This window comes from Pristis pectinata, chromosome 26 (assembly GCF_009764475.1).
Source record: "Pristis pectinata isolate sPriPec2 chromosome 26, sPriPec2.1.pri, whole genome shotgun sequence".
Lineage (NCBI taxonomy): Eukaryota > Metazoa > Chordata > Chondrichthyes > Rhinopristiformes > Pristidae > Pristis > Pristis pectinata.
Window position 1 is genome coordinate 15,644,177 of NC_067430.1, and position 14,104 is coordinate 15,658,280.

A 14,104-nucleotide genomic window follows, 5' to 3' on the forward strand; every position below is an offset into this window, starting at 1 on the left:
CACAAAAGTGGGGTGGCGAAGCATGTCCAAGGCACAAGGCATTTGGGATGGGGAGACTGAGGCATGAGGAAGGGGGGATGGTCCAAGTTGCAAGGCAAGAGTTGGGACGAGGGAATCTGAGGCATAAGGCAATGAGCAGGGTGAGGCATTGACTGGATTGGTCCAAGGTGTGACCAAGAGGGTGTGGATCCAAGACACGAGGTTATGAAGGGGAGTCTGAGGCAAGAGATGAAAGGGGGCTGGGGTGGTCAGAGGCATGACACAACAGGGTGAGGCAGTGGTGGAAGGGGGGTCTAGGCCACAGAGCAGGGGTAGGTCTGAAGCAAGGGGTCTAAAAGGATTCATTTGTTTTTCCACTAACACTACATGTTCCAGTAGTAGCTGGTTGCAGTTTTCCTTTGTCGATGGGAGTAAGGACTCATGTTTCAATAAACCAGTTTATACTTTTAATTGGTTTAATTGATAAGATAAAATATCTTTATTAGTCACATGTACATTGAAACACACAGTGAAATGCATCTTTTGCGTAGAGTGTGCTGGGGGCAGCCCGCAAGTGTCACCACACTTCCGGCGCCAACATAGCATGCCCACAACTTCCTAACCCGTACATCTTTGGAATGTGGGAGGAAGCTGGAGCACCCGGAGGAAACCCATGCAGACACGGGGAGAACGTACAAACTCCTTACAGATGGCAGCCGGAATAGGCGCTGTAATAGCGTTACGCTAACCGCTACACTACTGTGCCTGCCCTAAGACATGTGATAGAAAACAAATTAAATGCATAGCTGACTAGTTTCCCTCTTTGTCTGTTACACATTCGAAATGAAGTCTGACAAGCCACACTTTTAGCTGTAGACAGTATTCCAACATTCAGGGATGCTGTTCCAATATCAGGATGAGATCAAAATTCACCCATAAGTGGGTTGGTCACAACAAATTTATGGTGCTGAGATGATACCTTCTATATAGTAGCACTGTAATTTAAGAATATAGGAACAGGACTAGCCAGTGTAGCCCCTGAAGACAATTCCAACATTCATTCAGATTTGTTCTTCAACTCCATTTACTTGCCTTACAGCAATATCCCCTGCGAGTCTTAACCAGCAAAATAGATCAATTTCATCGAGCATATTTATATTTCATCTTTATATCAGAACTTTGCTCCAATTTTTCTTTTCCTATCTCTAGCACATACTGTTAAATTTTTTTTTTAATTTTATTTACAGCGTGGTAACAGGCCCTTCCAGCCCAAAGAGTCCGTGCCGCCCATTTTAAACCCAAATTAACCTATCCGTACGTCTTTGCAATGTGGGAGGAAACCGGAGCACCCGGAGGAAACCCATGCAGACACAGGAGAACGTACAAACTCCTTACAGACAGCGACGGGAATCGAACCCCGATCACTGGCGCTGTAATAGCGTCGTGCTAACCACACTACCGTGCTGCCCTTTCATACATCGTAAGTTTTGAAAAAGCCTGAGCATCAGCACCTTCTGCTAGTTTCTGAGACCAGCCATTTCAGATAAATTGACAACCACTATCTATAAAGCTTACGGAATACATATAGACTGATGCATTTAGAGAGGGTATACAAGGGGCAAAATCATAATTAGAAGTTGGAAGACGAAGCACATGATCTAGAAAGTTGAACTTTTCTGCAGCAGATCACAGCTGTGTTGTCTGAGAATGTCCACGTAACCCTCAATAAATTGTAATTTTTGAGTCTTTGACTAATGTGTCTATAATCCTCATCCCTGTAACCTAGACATGTACTGCAACCTCCACCTATCTTTACACTTGGATCAAATGGATGGCCTCACACTTTCGCCCTTTTGGAAATCCAGTTGCCACAGTTTTGTCCAAGCATTGAATCTGTGAACACTTGCAATCTCCTCTTCCCAACTGCACAACCTATAGTGGTCACAATCTTAACCATATTGAATGTAATCTTACATGGAAATGAAATTATAAGACATTTTATTCAGCAAGATTCAGGGCAACCCATCCTTATTTTAAGTTAATGATAACAACTGAGTGATGAGTAAAGACAAAAGAAGGGAGACTGTCTACACTCTTTGGGATAGTACAATCCAATCATTCTGCAAGAATAACCTGGGAAAATGTCTAATTCTTTGGTTTGCTAGTAATAGTAGAAAGATACTTCAACAATAACGGCAACATTTTGTATTTGCATAGCACATTTAATGTTGTAGCAAACCCAAAGACTTTACAGGAATATTATTAAGCAAAATTTAACACTCACCCAGGCAAGGAAATATCAGGGCACATGACTTAAAATCTGGTCAAAGAACTAAATTTTAAGGAGAATCTTAAAAGAAGAAAGAGAGAATCAGAAAGGATTTGGAATAGCATTCCAGAGACAAGGACCTTGGCAACTGAAGGCCAAGCAGCTAGTAGGTTGATTAAATCTGTCAGTGATCAATAGGTCAGAACAGGAGCATTGCAGATAGGTTTTAGTGCTAGAGGAGATTAAGGAGGGGCGAGGTCATGGCTGGTTTTGAACACAAGAATTTCAAAATTATAGTGTGAGTCACCCAGAAATCAAAGCAGGTGAACAACAATAGGGTTGGTGCTGGTCAGGACAAAGTCATCAGAATTTTGGATGACCTCATTTATAGAGGGTAGAACAAGATAAAATGGCCAAGTGTGTATAGAAACAGTGACAATTCAACTCAAATTGTCATGGGCAATGCAGGAAAATGAGAGAAAGAGACACAGATTAGACAGATCCATTTAAAGAAAATGTCCAAGAGTGAATGAGCAGGTAGATTACATGTACAGGACATGCAGAAACATGCTTGTGCCAAATGCAAGTATGTGCACATAGATCTGGGTGTTGCATAAAGTTTCAATTTAAAAGCAAAAGGGAAAATTAAACTTCTCGTGGCACCAGCCAGAACAACACATGGCTGAGACAAATAAGGAAATGATCAGACAGATGTTGCGTTCTAGTCCACTCCTCCATTCTGAAGCAGCTGAAAAATGCTAGCTGGGAGTGGGAAGTAACTAGTCATAGTTCACTGCAATTAAATCTGAGGGTTCCAGCTGCTATGATGAGTGATGTGTCCTTACTAAAGTATTTACTCATCAAGTCAAGAAAGTCATGTATAACAATATGTACCGGAAATGAATCTGTCATTATGCTGCTGACACTCACATGCCTGAAGAATGTAGACTTTTTCTGTGGGGTAGTGGGCAGAAAGCCTAGCTTTTTGAATAAATAACTTAAAAGGTTTTGATGGATGAAAGGTTGTTTGTCCTGTCCTAATTTATCCATACTGAAGCAGCCTACATATTATCATCTCCTGTCGCAAAATGTATTACTTTCTTAACTGATTTCAGGATATTCATATCTATTTCAGATGTTTATTGTTTATGTTAAGCAAAGCTTCCTAATATAAGTCCTAAATTTTGATTGTGGCCACTTGTCCTACCTTTGCAACTTAATGTGGTATTCTACAGAATTGTATGTTCATGAAAGGTCACTTCTTGGACGCCTCCTTTTCTGCTGAATGGAGATGGGAGCAGTAGAAGCCTGGTTGGTGTTGTTAATAAAGGGTAGAAAATTATATCAGTGCAAAGTTAGGTTAGAACCAGAGAAATTATTAGGAACTGAAAATATTATCACCTAGAAATTGCATGCGTGGCCACATATAGTGCTAACACCAATCTGGTTCCCTGGCAGAAATTTGTGAAATTGACCAAAATACAGTTTGAAACAGCATTAGGTGGTTTACATTCCAGAAGCAAGCTCTAAGATTGGGCCTGCACCATTTATAACAGGACCTCATCCAATTTTGTGCATGTCCAAAGATTGCTGCACCTCATTCAGAGGACATCAGCCATTAGAGATACACTTCCATGGAAACAACACAGTAGCAACAAATACTTTGGCTGCCATGAAGGAGACAGTAGTTTTAAGGAAGATGGAGAGTTGGAGATAGCTCTCATATTCATTCAAAGGAGCATTCAAGTCCTGGTCAACAAACTACCCATCAGAAGGAAGTTGCTTTGTACCCAGGGAGGGCGGGGGCAGCGATCTACCAGATCCCCCATAAAAATCCAGTCAATGGCTGCTGGCTTGTGTGGGAAGCCAGCAATTTGGCAGATCCCAGTGCCTGAGATTCTGCCTGTTCTTCAGTGAAACCAAAGTAAGTGAAATCATTTCTTCACATATTCACTGCCAGGGCAATCTTTCTCATACAGTAAAAAACAATGAATTGGAGTACATGCCAGAGATCTGGTGCAGTAGTTTGGAAAGATACTGTGTTTAGTAAGTTGAAGGTCAACATGACTTTCAGCTCCAAGGAGAGGGTACGAGCACTAAAGTGCGGCTAAATGTCTTCCCTAGAGATATCACATATCACAAGTAATCACAACCTTAGGAAACCCAATCCTACAAATCAGGGAGATTTATGTAATATGTGGTGTCCCCGAATGCTCTGTGAAGGTAGGCTCTTTGCTGATGAGCATGTCTTTGCCTCCTGTCTCAAGATCCCTAACGCAGTCTGAGAGGCCAGCCATAGTCATAATGGATTGTTGCCAGCAGTGTCACCACTGAGGCACTGACTGAATGAGTATCTCAGTATCTCAATGCTAGGACAAGAAGTCCCTGTTACCTTCTGCACACTCTGTGGACTTTGGAAGATACTTGAGCAGTCTACATTCATTTTTGAATGTGATAAATCACGATGTCAGCAAACAGCTATGCTACAATGGTTGTGGTGTGGAGGTTTCTGCTCCAACTTATGTTGGTATGGGCAGAAACATGCATTAAGCAAAAATGGGTGCACACTTGTAACCAGTAAACATTAGGTGCATGTACATGAGTAGCCCACAAAGTCCAATTTTGTGATGTGATTTCACTTGATGTGATGTGATTTCACTTGGAAATAATTTCCAATTTAGTTGGGGTAAAACTAAAATTGAATTATGATGCTCCTAATAATTCATTTTGAATCGTTGACATTTAAATATACAGTATGTACAACATTCAAACTGAGGTTTTACTAATTCTTAATTCAATAGGGGTTCTACACAGAGATAGGTATGTAGTAAGAAAACAATTCAAAATGATCAGATCAAGGCATACAGCAAGAGGTGAGGTGGAACTGTGCAAGTAAACTAGATGGTAATCTCTAATATAAACTCAGAGCAGAGGAATGATTTAGACAATCCAGATCACCCTTCTACTGAAACCTGCAATATCCCTATCACAGCAACCAAGAGACCTTTTTCTTCATTCCCCTATTCAGAGATGGTTGCGTGGTAAAGGGAGTGTAAGTCCATGAAGGAATGAGAGTGGGAATGTTACCATTTTGGATTGAGAATCAATTAAACTTAGATGCCACGAATGACTGGAACATGGCAATGGTCAGGCAAGGCATCACAACGTTTTGGATGCTTAAACATGTCAAGTGGAAGACAGCCAGAAGATATAGCAGTCATCATGTTTTGAGGTAACAAATCATGCATGAAGGTTTCAACCACAGATGAGCTGAGGGGGGCAGAGTTAACTGATGTTATAGAAGTGAAAGTTTATGGCTTTGAAGATGAAGCAAATTTGTGGTCAAAAGCTCATCTGAGGGTCAAACATAATACCAAATAATCTAGTTCGGTGTCAAACAATTACAAGGGAGGGGGGTTGGCATTGGTAGCTAGTGAATAGAAATTGTGTGGAACAAAGATGTTGAGTTAGGTCCTTTAATACCTTGGTGTAGAAAATATCTGCTCATCCAGTACTGGATGTTGGACAAGCAGTGTGACAAATCAGTGAGAGTGAAGAGGTCAAGAGACGCAATGGTAAGATGGAGTTATATCAGCATACATGTGGAGTCTGATGTTATGTTTCAGATGATATCACTAGAAGGGCAGCAGGTAGATGTGCTATAAGGGAAAGCCAAGATTATAGCTTTAGGGTAACTTCAGGGGTAAAGGTACAAAAGTGGGAATAAAAAACATTGAGGGTGAATCTCTTTCTATGACTAAATAATTAAAAATGAAACCAGCCAAGAATACTTCCACCTTGCAAGAGGATGTGGAAGAGTCATTGGAGGATGAATGGTGGGGCAATCATCTCAATGGCTATCAACTGGTCAACAATGGGGAAGAGGCAGTACCACAGTCAAAGTCACATTGGATGCAATTTGTCATTTTGGTAAGGGTCCTTTCACTACTGCAGCATGGATTCAAATATACTGTGGTAACGATGACCCTGAATTTGAGGGTTAGCAACTGTGTTTGGGAGTTATTTCCTTACACACCTCTGTATACGGTTAATAATGAAAATCAAAACAAAACTGTGGCTGGCATAAAAACTGAAATCACTGGAAAAACTCAGCAGGTTAAGCAGCATCTGTGGAAAGAGAAACAGTTAACGTTTCACTCTGTGACCCGTTGCCAGAATTTTATATGCTTCTCCAGGTCTTTTTTCAATGTTCTCCTTTCCAGGTCACAGTATTGTTTAAAAACTGTGAAAAATGATTGGTAGACTCAAGATCCCCAACAGTTGCTGTTGAAAAGTGTAGCTGGAACAAACTCAACAATATATAAAAAATTACTGCTTCAGAAGCATTCATAACTGGAATCAGTGTAATGGGACAAATGCATTAGATTGTGTCAAATGACAGAATCTGAATGCTTTTCATACTCTGTGTTCTTCACACATTACTAAATTATGTCATCATATTTTCCTGCATTAAGCTAAGTCATTGGATTTCACACAGGCTTCATCATTGGCAGTATACAGTATAATGGAAAAAAAACATATTTATACAGGGTTTTTCACCATCTCAGCACATTCCAAGCATTTAACAGCCATTTCTTTTGTGAAGTGTGTAGAAGTGTAGGAAACACAATGTGGACAACAAGCTCCCATAATCAGAAATGTAATAACATCGGGATAAAGTGATTTGTTATAGTTGTTGATTGAGGTATTAATATCATCTAGCCCTCATATAATAACTCTTCACTGAAATTCACTGGTTGAGCAGATGGGGCTTCTCATTAGAGTATCATCCAAAATAATGTTCAAACACTTGGGATTAGCATTATCTGCATCCAAGGGAATCACTTCCATGGGGAGAGTTCCGTCAGTAGTCTGTCAGGGAAATAGTCAATTATGGGTCTGGAGAGGTAACACAGGATTTTTGAGAGGCATGAGTGATACATGTTCATTTTGAAAAACAAAAGTTTCATATCAGTGTTCTTGCTAGAACAGCAAACAACAATTTGAGCTTGTATTCCTTAGAAGACAGAATTCATCTACCACACCAATCAACAATTAAGACGGTAAACAGTCGATGTTTAGGGAAGCTTGTACTAATGGGATGGTCCTGCCCTTTACAGGGAGCCCTGGAGTTGCCACGAAACTGTTTTTATCCCCTCCTTTTCAATTACAAGCTGCCCATGACTGGTTCACATAAAGGGATAGGCAATGGGGTTAACAGTTAATTATTGGAAAATGAAGGTCTTTAATACATTAGTAAAGAATTTTGGAACTGAATTCCCCACCAGATGAACTGGAAGGCTGGCTACTATGAAACCATAGCTAGGAGGGAGTAAAGGAAACAGGGCTAGGGTAGTGGTCAGGTATCATGGTGGGAAAGGAGATCATGAGTGTAGGGTTGTGGACAGAGGAGAGTGCTAACCATGGAATTTATCCCCAAAAGCAGGAGAATATGGATGGCAATGAAACCCAGCTCTACCTATTCCATTACGCCTTCTGACTGGTCTGGTGCCACTGCCACTGAGTTTTCAAACTATTGCTCCATAGGTGCTGGATAGGCTAGAATTTTTTTTCTGTAAAACTTTGAGGAGGCCAAATCTATCATTTTTGGCCTCTTACAGAGTCAGTATTCTTGTCAAAGATTCCAACCCACCAGTCAGATAGCACCTCAGTTTCAAGCATATATTAGCCAACTCAATCCATCACACTACTGGATGGCTTCCTGCCTTTGAGCCCCTAGTAACTTAATCTTATTAAAAACTGTTACTTGTATCCAAACCCGCACTCAGTCTTGTTCACCCACCCCTTTTCTCTTGTGCTGGCTGATCTACATGGGCTGCTGCTCCTGAACAGCTGAAATTTAAAATTCTCAGCATCGTGATTAAATTCTTTCATGGTCTTTTCATTCCTAATCCTACAACTCTGCAAGAATTCTATTCTTTCAGCACTGGTCCAATACTTCCACTATTTTGTTTTTGCCCTGGCATCATAAGCACATTGACAATTGTAGCACTGGCACATAAGGATACCACCCTGTGCAAGCAGGGCCAAACAAAGGAGCTATTTAAACTATTTTCACATCCTAGCTTACAGCCTATTGGCTTGTATCTCTTTTCTGGGCTCTGAGTTTGCAATTTTCTCACTAAATCTTTTAATTCTAATATCCTCCTTAAAACTCACCGTTTACACTATGTTTTTTTAATCATCTGTTCAGTTTAATTATACTTCTGGAAGCATGTTGGGACATTTTCTCTGTTGCCGTTTTCCTGGCTCCAACATATTTGTGCTGTAAACTTCTTTTGTTTTGTACTATAAGGTCCTTTTGTTCCGTGCACTCAAGAGTTGATATATAACCAGGTCAGATGAGTAAAAGAACTTAATTAGTAGATTTTCTGTACAGGGCGAGCGTGGGTACAGTTAGGGAGGGGGAGTGAAGGAGGAATCACTGGATGGAATTAAGGAACCGCCTCAGCTGAAAACCGAGCAATTATAAAAAGTAAAAAAAACCTTTATAATACTTTAATTTTAACTCAATGGGAAGTCATTTTCATTAAGTGATTCTTCTAAAATGAACATTATTTTCTGAGATTTCCTTGTCAAACAATGAAGGAAAATGGCAGTCAGATAAAATGAACCATAATTAATCATAGGTAACCTTTCACACATATGTTAAAAGAAAAGGATATTACTGGTAGCTCATGGACACATTATAGGGGAAAAAGATGATGATCCTTCTGGTGTAAAGCACTCACAATTAATATAATTGAAAGGCATTTTAACCTTATTGACTGATTAGAACTGCATGAATGAGATTTAAATTGAATTCTCTGTTCCTTTCTCCAAATATATTGTGATCAGCTGCCAGTTTTCTTGTAGGTCCAATTGAATACAAAGGCCCATTTTCCTGTACCTAGTATAAAACACTACAGCAAATTAACAGAGTGTGAGAGATAAGATCAATAATTAAAGTGATGGATGTGTGTTTCAAAGCAGAGCAGATATATGCCAATCATCAGGCTATATTTGAGTTATGTAGCTGAAAACTTAATACTTATTCAACGCACAGCAAACTCTTCATCTATATTTGTTCCTAGCATTTTTCTTCAATTTTCTTACCTTACACACAGACATTGTTCAGCTATGGTTAAATAAAAATACACCGTATTTACAGTGGAAAGACACACCATTCAGTCCAAAGGGTCATGCTGGTGCTTATGTTCCTCCCACGCTTCTTGCCCTGGTACCTCACTCAAATGGCAATTCCTCATGACCCTAAGTTATCAGCAGGCAATTTATTATAATGGTCAGAGTCAAATATGACCCTCTCTTTGCCTGACATTGGGTATTTTCCAGCAGGAGCATAAACCATTTTATATGTTTCCCCATTAGTGCTGTTCCAATTGAAAGCGTTTAATTATTGCTCTGATTGAGATCAGGCAACTCAGTAAATTTCAAGAGTCTATTCCAACAAGAATGAATTTAATCAGCTCCCCATGGCACTATAAGGCAATAGCCAGAAGTGTGATAGAATACTCTCCACTTACTCTTCTGAGTTAAGATCCAACTACACCCAAAAACCTGGAAACCAACCACCACAAAGCAGCTTTCTTGATTGTCTTCACATCCACCATCTTAATCATCCATTCCCCCCCCCCCCCCCACCCCACTGGTGCACAGAGGATGCAGTAAAGCACTGTCAACAAGATGCACTCCAGCAACTTGCCAATACTTCTCCAAAACCCATGACCTCGACCACTTAAATGGGCAAGGGCAGATTGCAAATAGAATCCATATCAGTTCCAGATTCCTCACTAAGACTATACTGAATTGGACATATAAAACCATTCATTCATCTTTGCGGAGCAAATTTCCAGAATCCTTTGCATAACATCACCATGCACATGGTAGAAATTCAAAAAGATGGGTCATCACCATCTTCTCAAGGGCAACTAGTAAGAGACAATAAACACTGAGAATCACCCATATCTCAGGAACATATTTTTAAAGACAAAACAGTCATTCATCCTACTCCATGCTCATGCTCATTTCCATGTCCAGAACCAGAAGTATTTAATGCAGCAGCTGATCACAAGGTGACAAATCTCTAGGACTCAAAATGTTGCAAGAACTATTTGGTCTCCAACATAAAAGTCATTGTAATCATTCTCCACGTAAGTGCCCAGAGATGGTGGGTTGGATAAGCCCACAAAATATCTAGTTCCAGATAGTTCTGTTCAGCTATTTACTAAAAGGCTGATTACCGGATCTCATTTGCACTTTAAAAGCAGTTCCTGCACATTAGCACATATTACACCAGCTGCACAAGTAATAAACAAAACCTGTTTACTGCATTTTTTTCTTTTTCCTCCTCATGCTAACTTATCCTTTCTTGCTCCATTTTTGAAGGAATCTGATAATATTTGCAATGTAAAATTTAAATTGGTTGTCAACATAACTCAAATGGCTCATAATGGTGAATTATACAAAGCAACACAGATTACAGAGTGCATCATTTACTCATTCGGATACCTGAGTAGAATATTCTCGCAACTTTCTGCAGAGATATTTCCAAATATTTTAAGTACCTTTGTTTCTGAGGATACTCTAGTAAGACATGTTGTCTAAAGATTGTATTCATTTACTGGGATGTAATCAATGATTAATAATATAAAGATAACATTTCATCATATCAGAATCTTCGGAGTATCTGGTATGTCACATGCCTTCTATGTGAACATTGTGTCTTTGGCAATTCCACCATTGATATCTCCAGTTTCTGCTTCAAGCTCAGAATAGTGCACAGATGCAAACGATTCTGCACTAAACAAATCGTGTCAATTAAGGTAATAAATGAGTAAAAGCGCCTCACTAAACCACTTCAAGAGTCTATCCACAAGTAAATTCTCCTTTGGTAAAGCATGGACAATCGCAATGTCTAGTCTAAGTAGTTGTTCCAGGTATATGCTTATATAAAATATGCTCAGTATCTTACCATAAAGTATAAGTCCTGCTTTATATTTTTTTTATATATACTCTTAACTATAAAACCACCTTCAATACTATGGTGGGGGCTGGGGGATCATCATTAATGGAGAATTATATAAGATGTACAATCACCTCATCCACTGATCAGCATCAAGCACAGGATAACTGGGACCTGAACTCCTTGTTTCATTATTGTACAACCACACACTAGTGAGACTTGCTTAGTCTCTCCACTCAAGCCCAGAGCTGCACACATATAGCCCTGGGAAATGCCAGGTAGAAGCCATCTACCATCATGGATGTCTATATTCAGAGCCCTCGGATGTGCTTACCCCATACTCAGATACACTGTTGCACCAACCAACGCCTGAGTGGGGTTCCAGTTCCCAAATGAAATACGGTAAAGATGAAGGAAGTGTGAGAGTGTACCTCAGATCAAACTGAAAAATTGTATGGAATTAAATTGAACTTGGACAGCCAGTACCTTTTCCCCAGGGTGGTAATAGCAAATACCACACAACATCTGTTTAAGGTCAGAGGAGGAATGTACAGGGGAGATGTCAGAGGTAGGTTCTTTACACGGAATGGTGGGTCCCTGGAAAGCACTGCCAGGGTTGGTTGTAGAGGCTGGTACAATAGGGACATTTAAAAGGCTCTTAGACAGGCACATGGAAGTAAGGAAAATGGAGGGTTATGGGCTGTGCAGGAGGGAAGAGTTAGAGTGATCATGGAGGAGGTGTTCATATAGTTCAGCACAACGTCGTGGGCCGAAGGGCCCGTACTGTGCTGTACTGTTCTATGTTCTATGTTCTAAATGACGGTAACATACACATACCTAGAATTTCGTTACGCAGCTCCTCCATAATAACATACATATCATCAGGATCTACGTAATATAGGTGACTTTCTGATGGTTCACTAGCAGCAGCTTTCAATTCAATGTAATTGCCCCTGCCTGTGCTAACAATGAAAACTGTCACCCCAAGATCCTTAAGGAGTTTGACGGGCTCTGATATGTCATCTGATGATACGCCATCTGTCAGCCATACAAGCACCTTTGGAACATCTGGTCTGGCTCCTGCCTTCTGTGTGAACATGGTGTCTTTGGCATGAGTCAATGCCTTGCCGGTATTGGTATCTCCAAGTTTCTGTTTCATGTTCAGAAGAGCCCATTGCACAGCAGTGTTGGATGTGTATTTATTAAATGGAAACTCCACCACTGGGTCATCACTAACTTGCACAAAACCGATCTGCACATCCTTTGGGCCGATGGTGAATGGCTTCAGTAAATCAACAACAAACTCTTTCAATCCACTGAATTCATAAGGTAAGATACTTCCAGAGCTGTCCATCAAGAAGAGTAGGTCTCCCATTGCATCCTCTATAGTGTGCTCAGACCCTGGAGGAATGGGAGAAAACAACAGGTTAAATTAGAATAAAACACTAACAATACGTTGAACTGTAACCCTAAGTTTATCCAGCTGCTGCCAGGCTTGCTGATTGCTTCCTGTAATATTTTGCTTTTATTCTGAACTCCTTTATTTTTTGCATAAAACACAGGATCACTATACTTTTGACTGTATTTACAAATGGCACATATGTTGAAATTTGAGATTTGAAGTACTGGGTTACACTTCAGAACAGTTATTCTGATATTATAGTGGAGAGTAGAAGTGCAATCAGTTCCGAATTTGATATACAGTTTTGATCTCCTCATATTAAAAAGGCTTTCGGTGCATATATATTGGGTTCAGAGAAGAATGCCCAGAATCTTTTCAGATCTCAGGGAACTATGTTATAAAGTATCAAGTGATTTTTGCAGAAGGAAATACCTTTAGCTTGGAAGAGCACCAAGAACTCATGTATTGAACCTACCTTAAATTCGCTGTATTGGATGTTGAATTGTCAATCAAATCCATTTTGAAAGCTCGTCCCCCTATCTACTGTCCCCCATGACATTCTGTGCATAGTACAAAGAAAGTATTCCCAGAGCACACCCAATTTCCTGTCAAATGTAGGAATGAATCCCATTGTTTTAAATTAAAAGTTATGCATGGTTTAACCCTTTTCCATACATTTTCTGTGTTATGTTGAGCTAATGCTTTGCAAACTCGACCTAAGTAAACAGTAAAAACTCAATATAAATAACTCGCTCTCCTCAAGACCAAATACTTAATGATTTTGGAACATTATGGACACTTACAACTGACAGTCCTGTCTAGCTTGGGACTTATATCTTTATGAAATAAAGCTTCTTGTTAACTATTCTATTGTTACAAGTATCAATTCCTCTCAAGGACAAAATGGAAAGGAATACTGCATCTTCTTTTTTTTGAATAAGACATTCTATTTTTCAAGGTAGAGAATACCAAGGGATTGCATCGGTATTAGCATTAAACATTCCCGTGTCAGGTATTGCACAGAATAGAAATGTGAAGGCATCTCCACACTAACCCAGTATAAAGTAAAACATTGCATCATTTCCTGTGGTGAGTATCCTGTGGTCTCACAGGGTGAGGTTTTCAAGTTAATTCCAATTAATATCCTCAGAGAATTAGCTTGAGCCTGCCGAAATTCATTTCACACCATACTCTGACAGACACCAGATAAATACGATCATTCCATGTAACTGGTCTGCATGCAAACTCATGCCTCAGGCATAAAAGATACATTGTCCTTCCCTGTGATCAACAGTGTGGGAAGGAGAGCATATGTACATAACCAAAACAGTTGCAGTTTTCTTGTGTAAAATATCCCAGATGACAATTCAAAGAGCAGACCTGGAATCCAAGCCAACATTTACCTCTCACCTAAAATTACTAAAACAGATTATCTAATTATCCATCTTGTTTCTCTTTGTGAGACCCAGCT

General features: G+C 39.9%; 1 protein-coding gene across 1 annotated transcript in view; it reads right to left on the bottom strand.

Moving 5' to 3' along the window:
- Positions 1-14,104, bottom strand: part of vwa1 (von Willebrand factor A domain containing 1) — a 35,567-nt gene that overhangs the window by 11,752 nt on the left and 9,711 nt on the right. The window contains exon 2 of the mRNA XM_052039412.1: positions 12,069-12,632. Coding sequence (XP_051895372.1) covers positions 12,069-12,606 — 538 coding nt within the window. The 5' untranslated portion in view covers positions 12,607-12,632. The remainder of the gene's footprint in view (positions 1-12,068; positions 12,633-14,104) is intronic.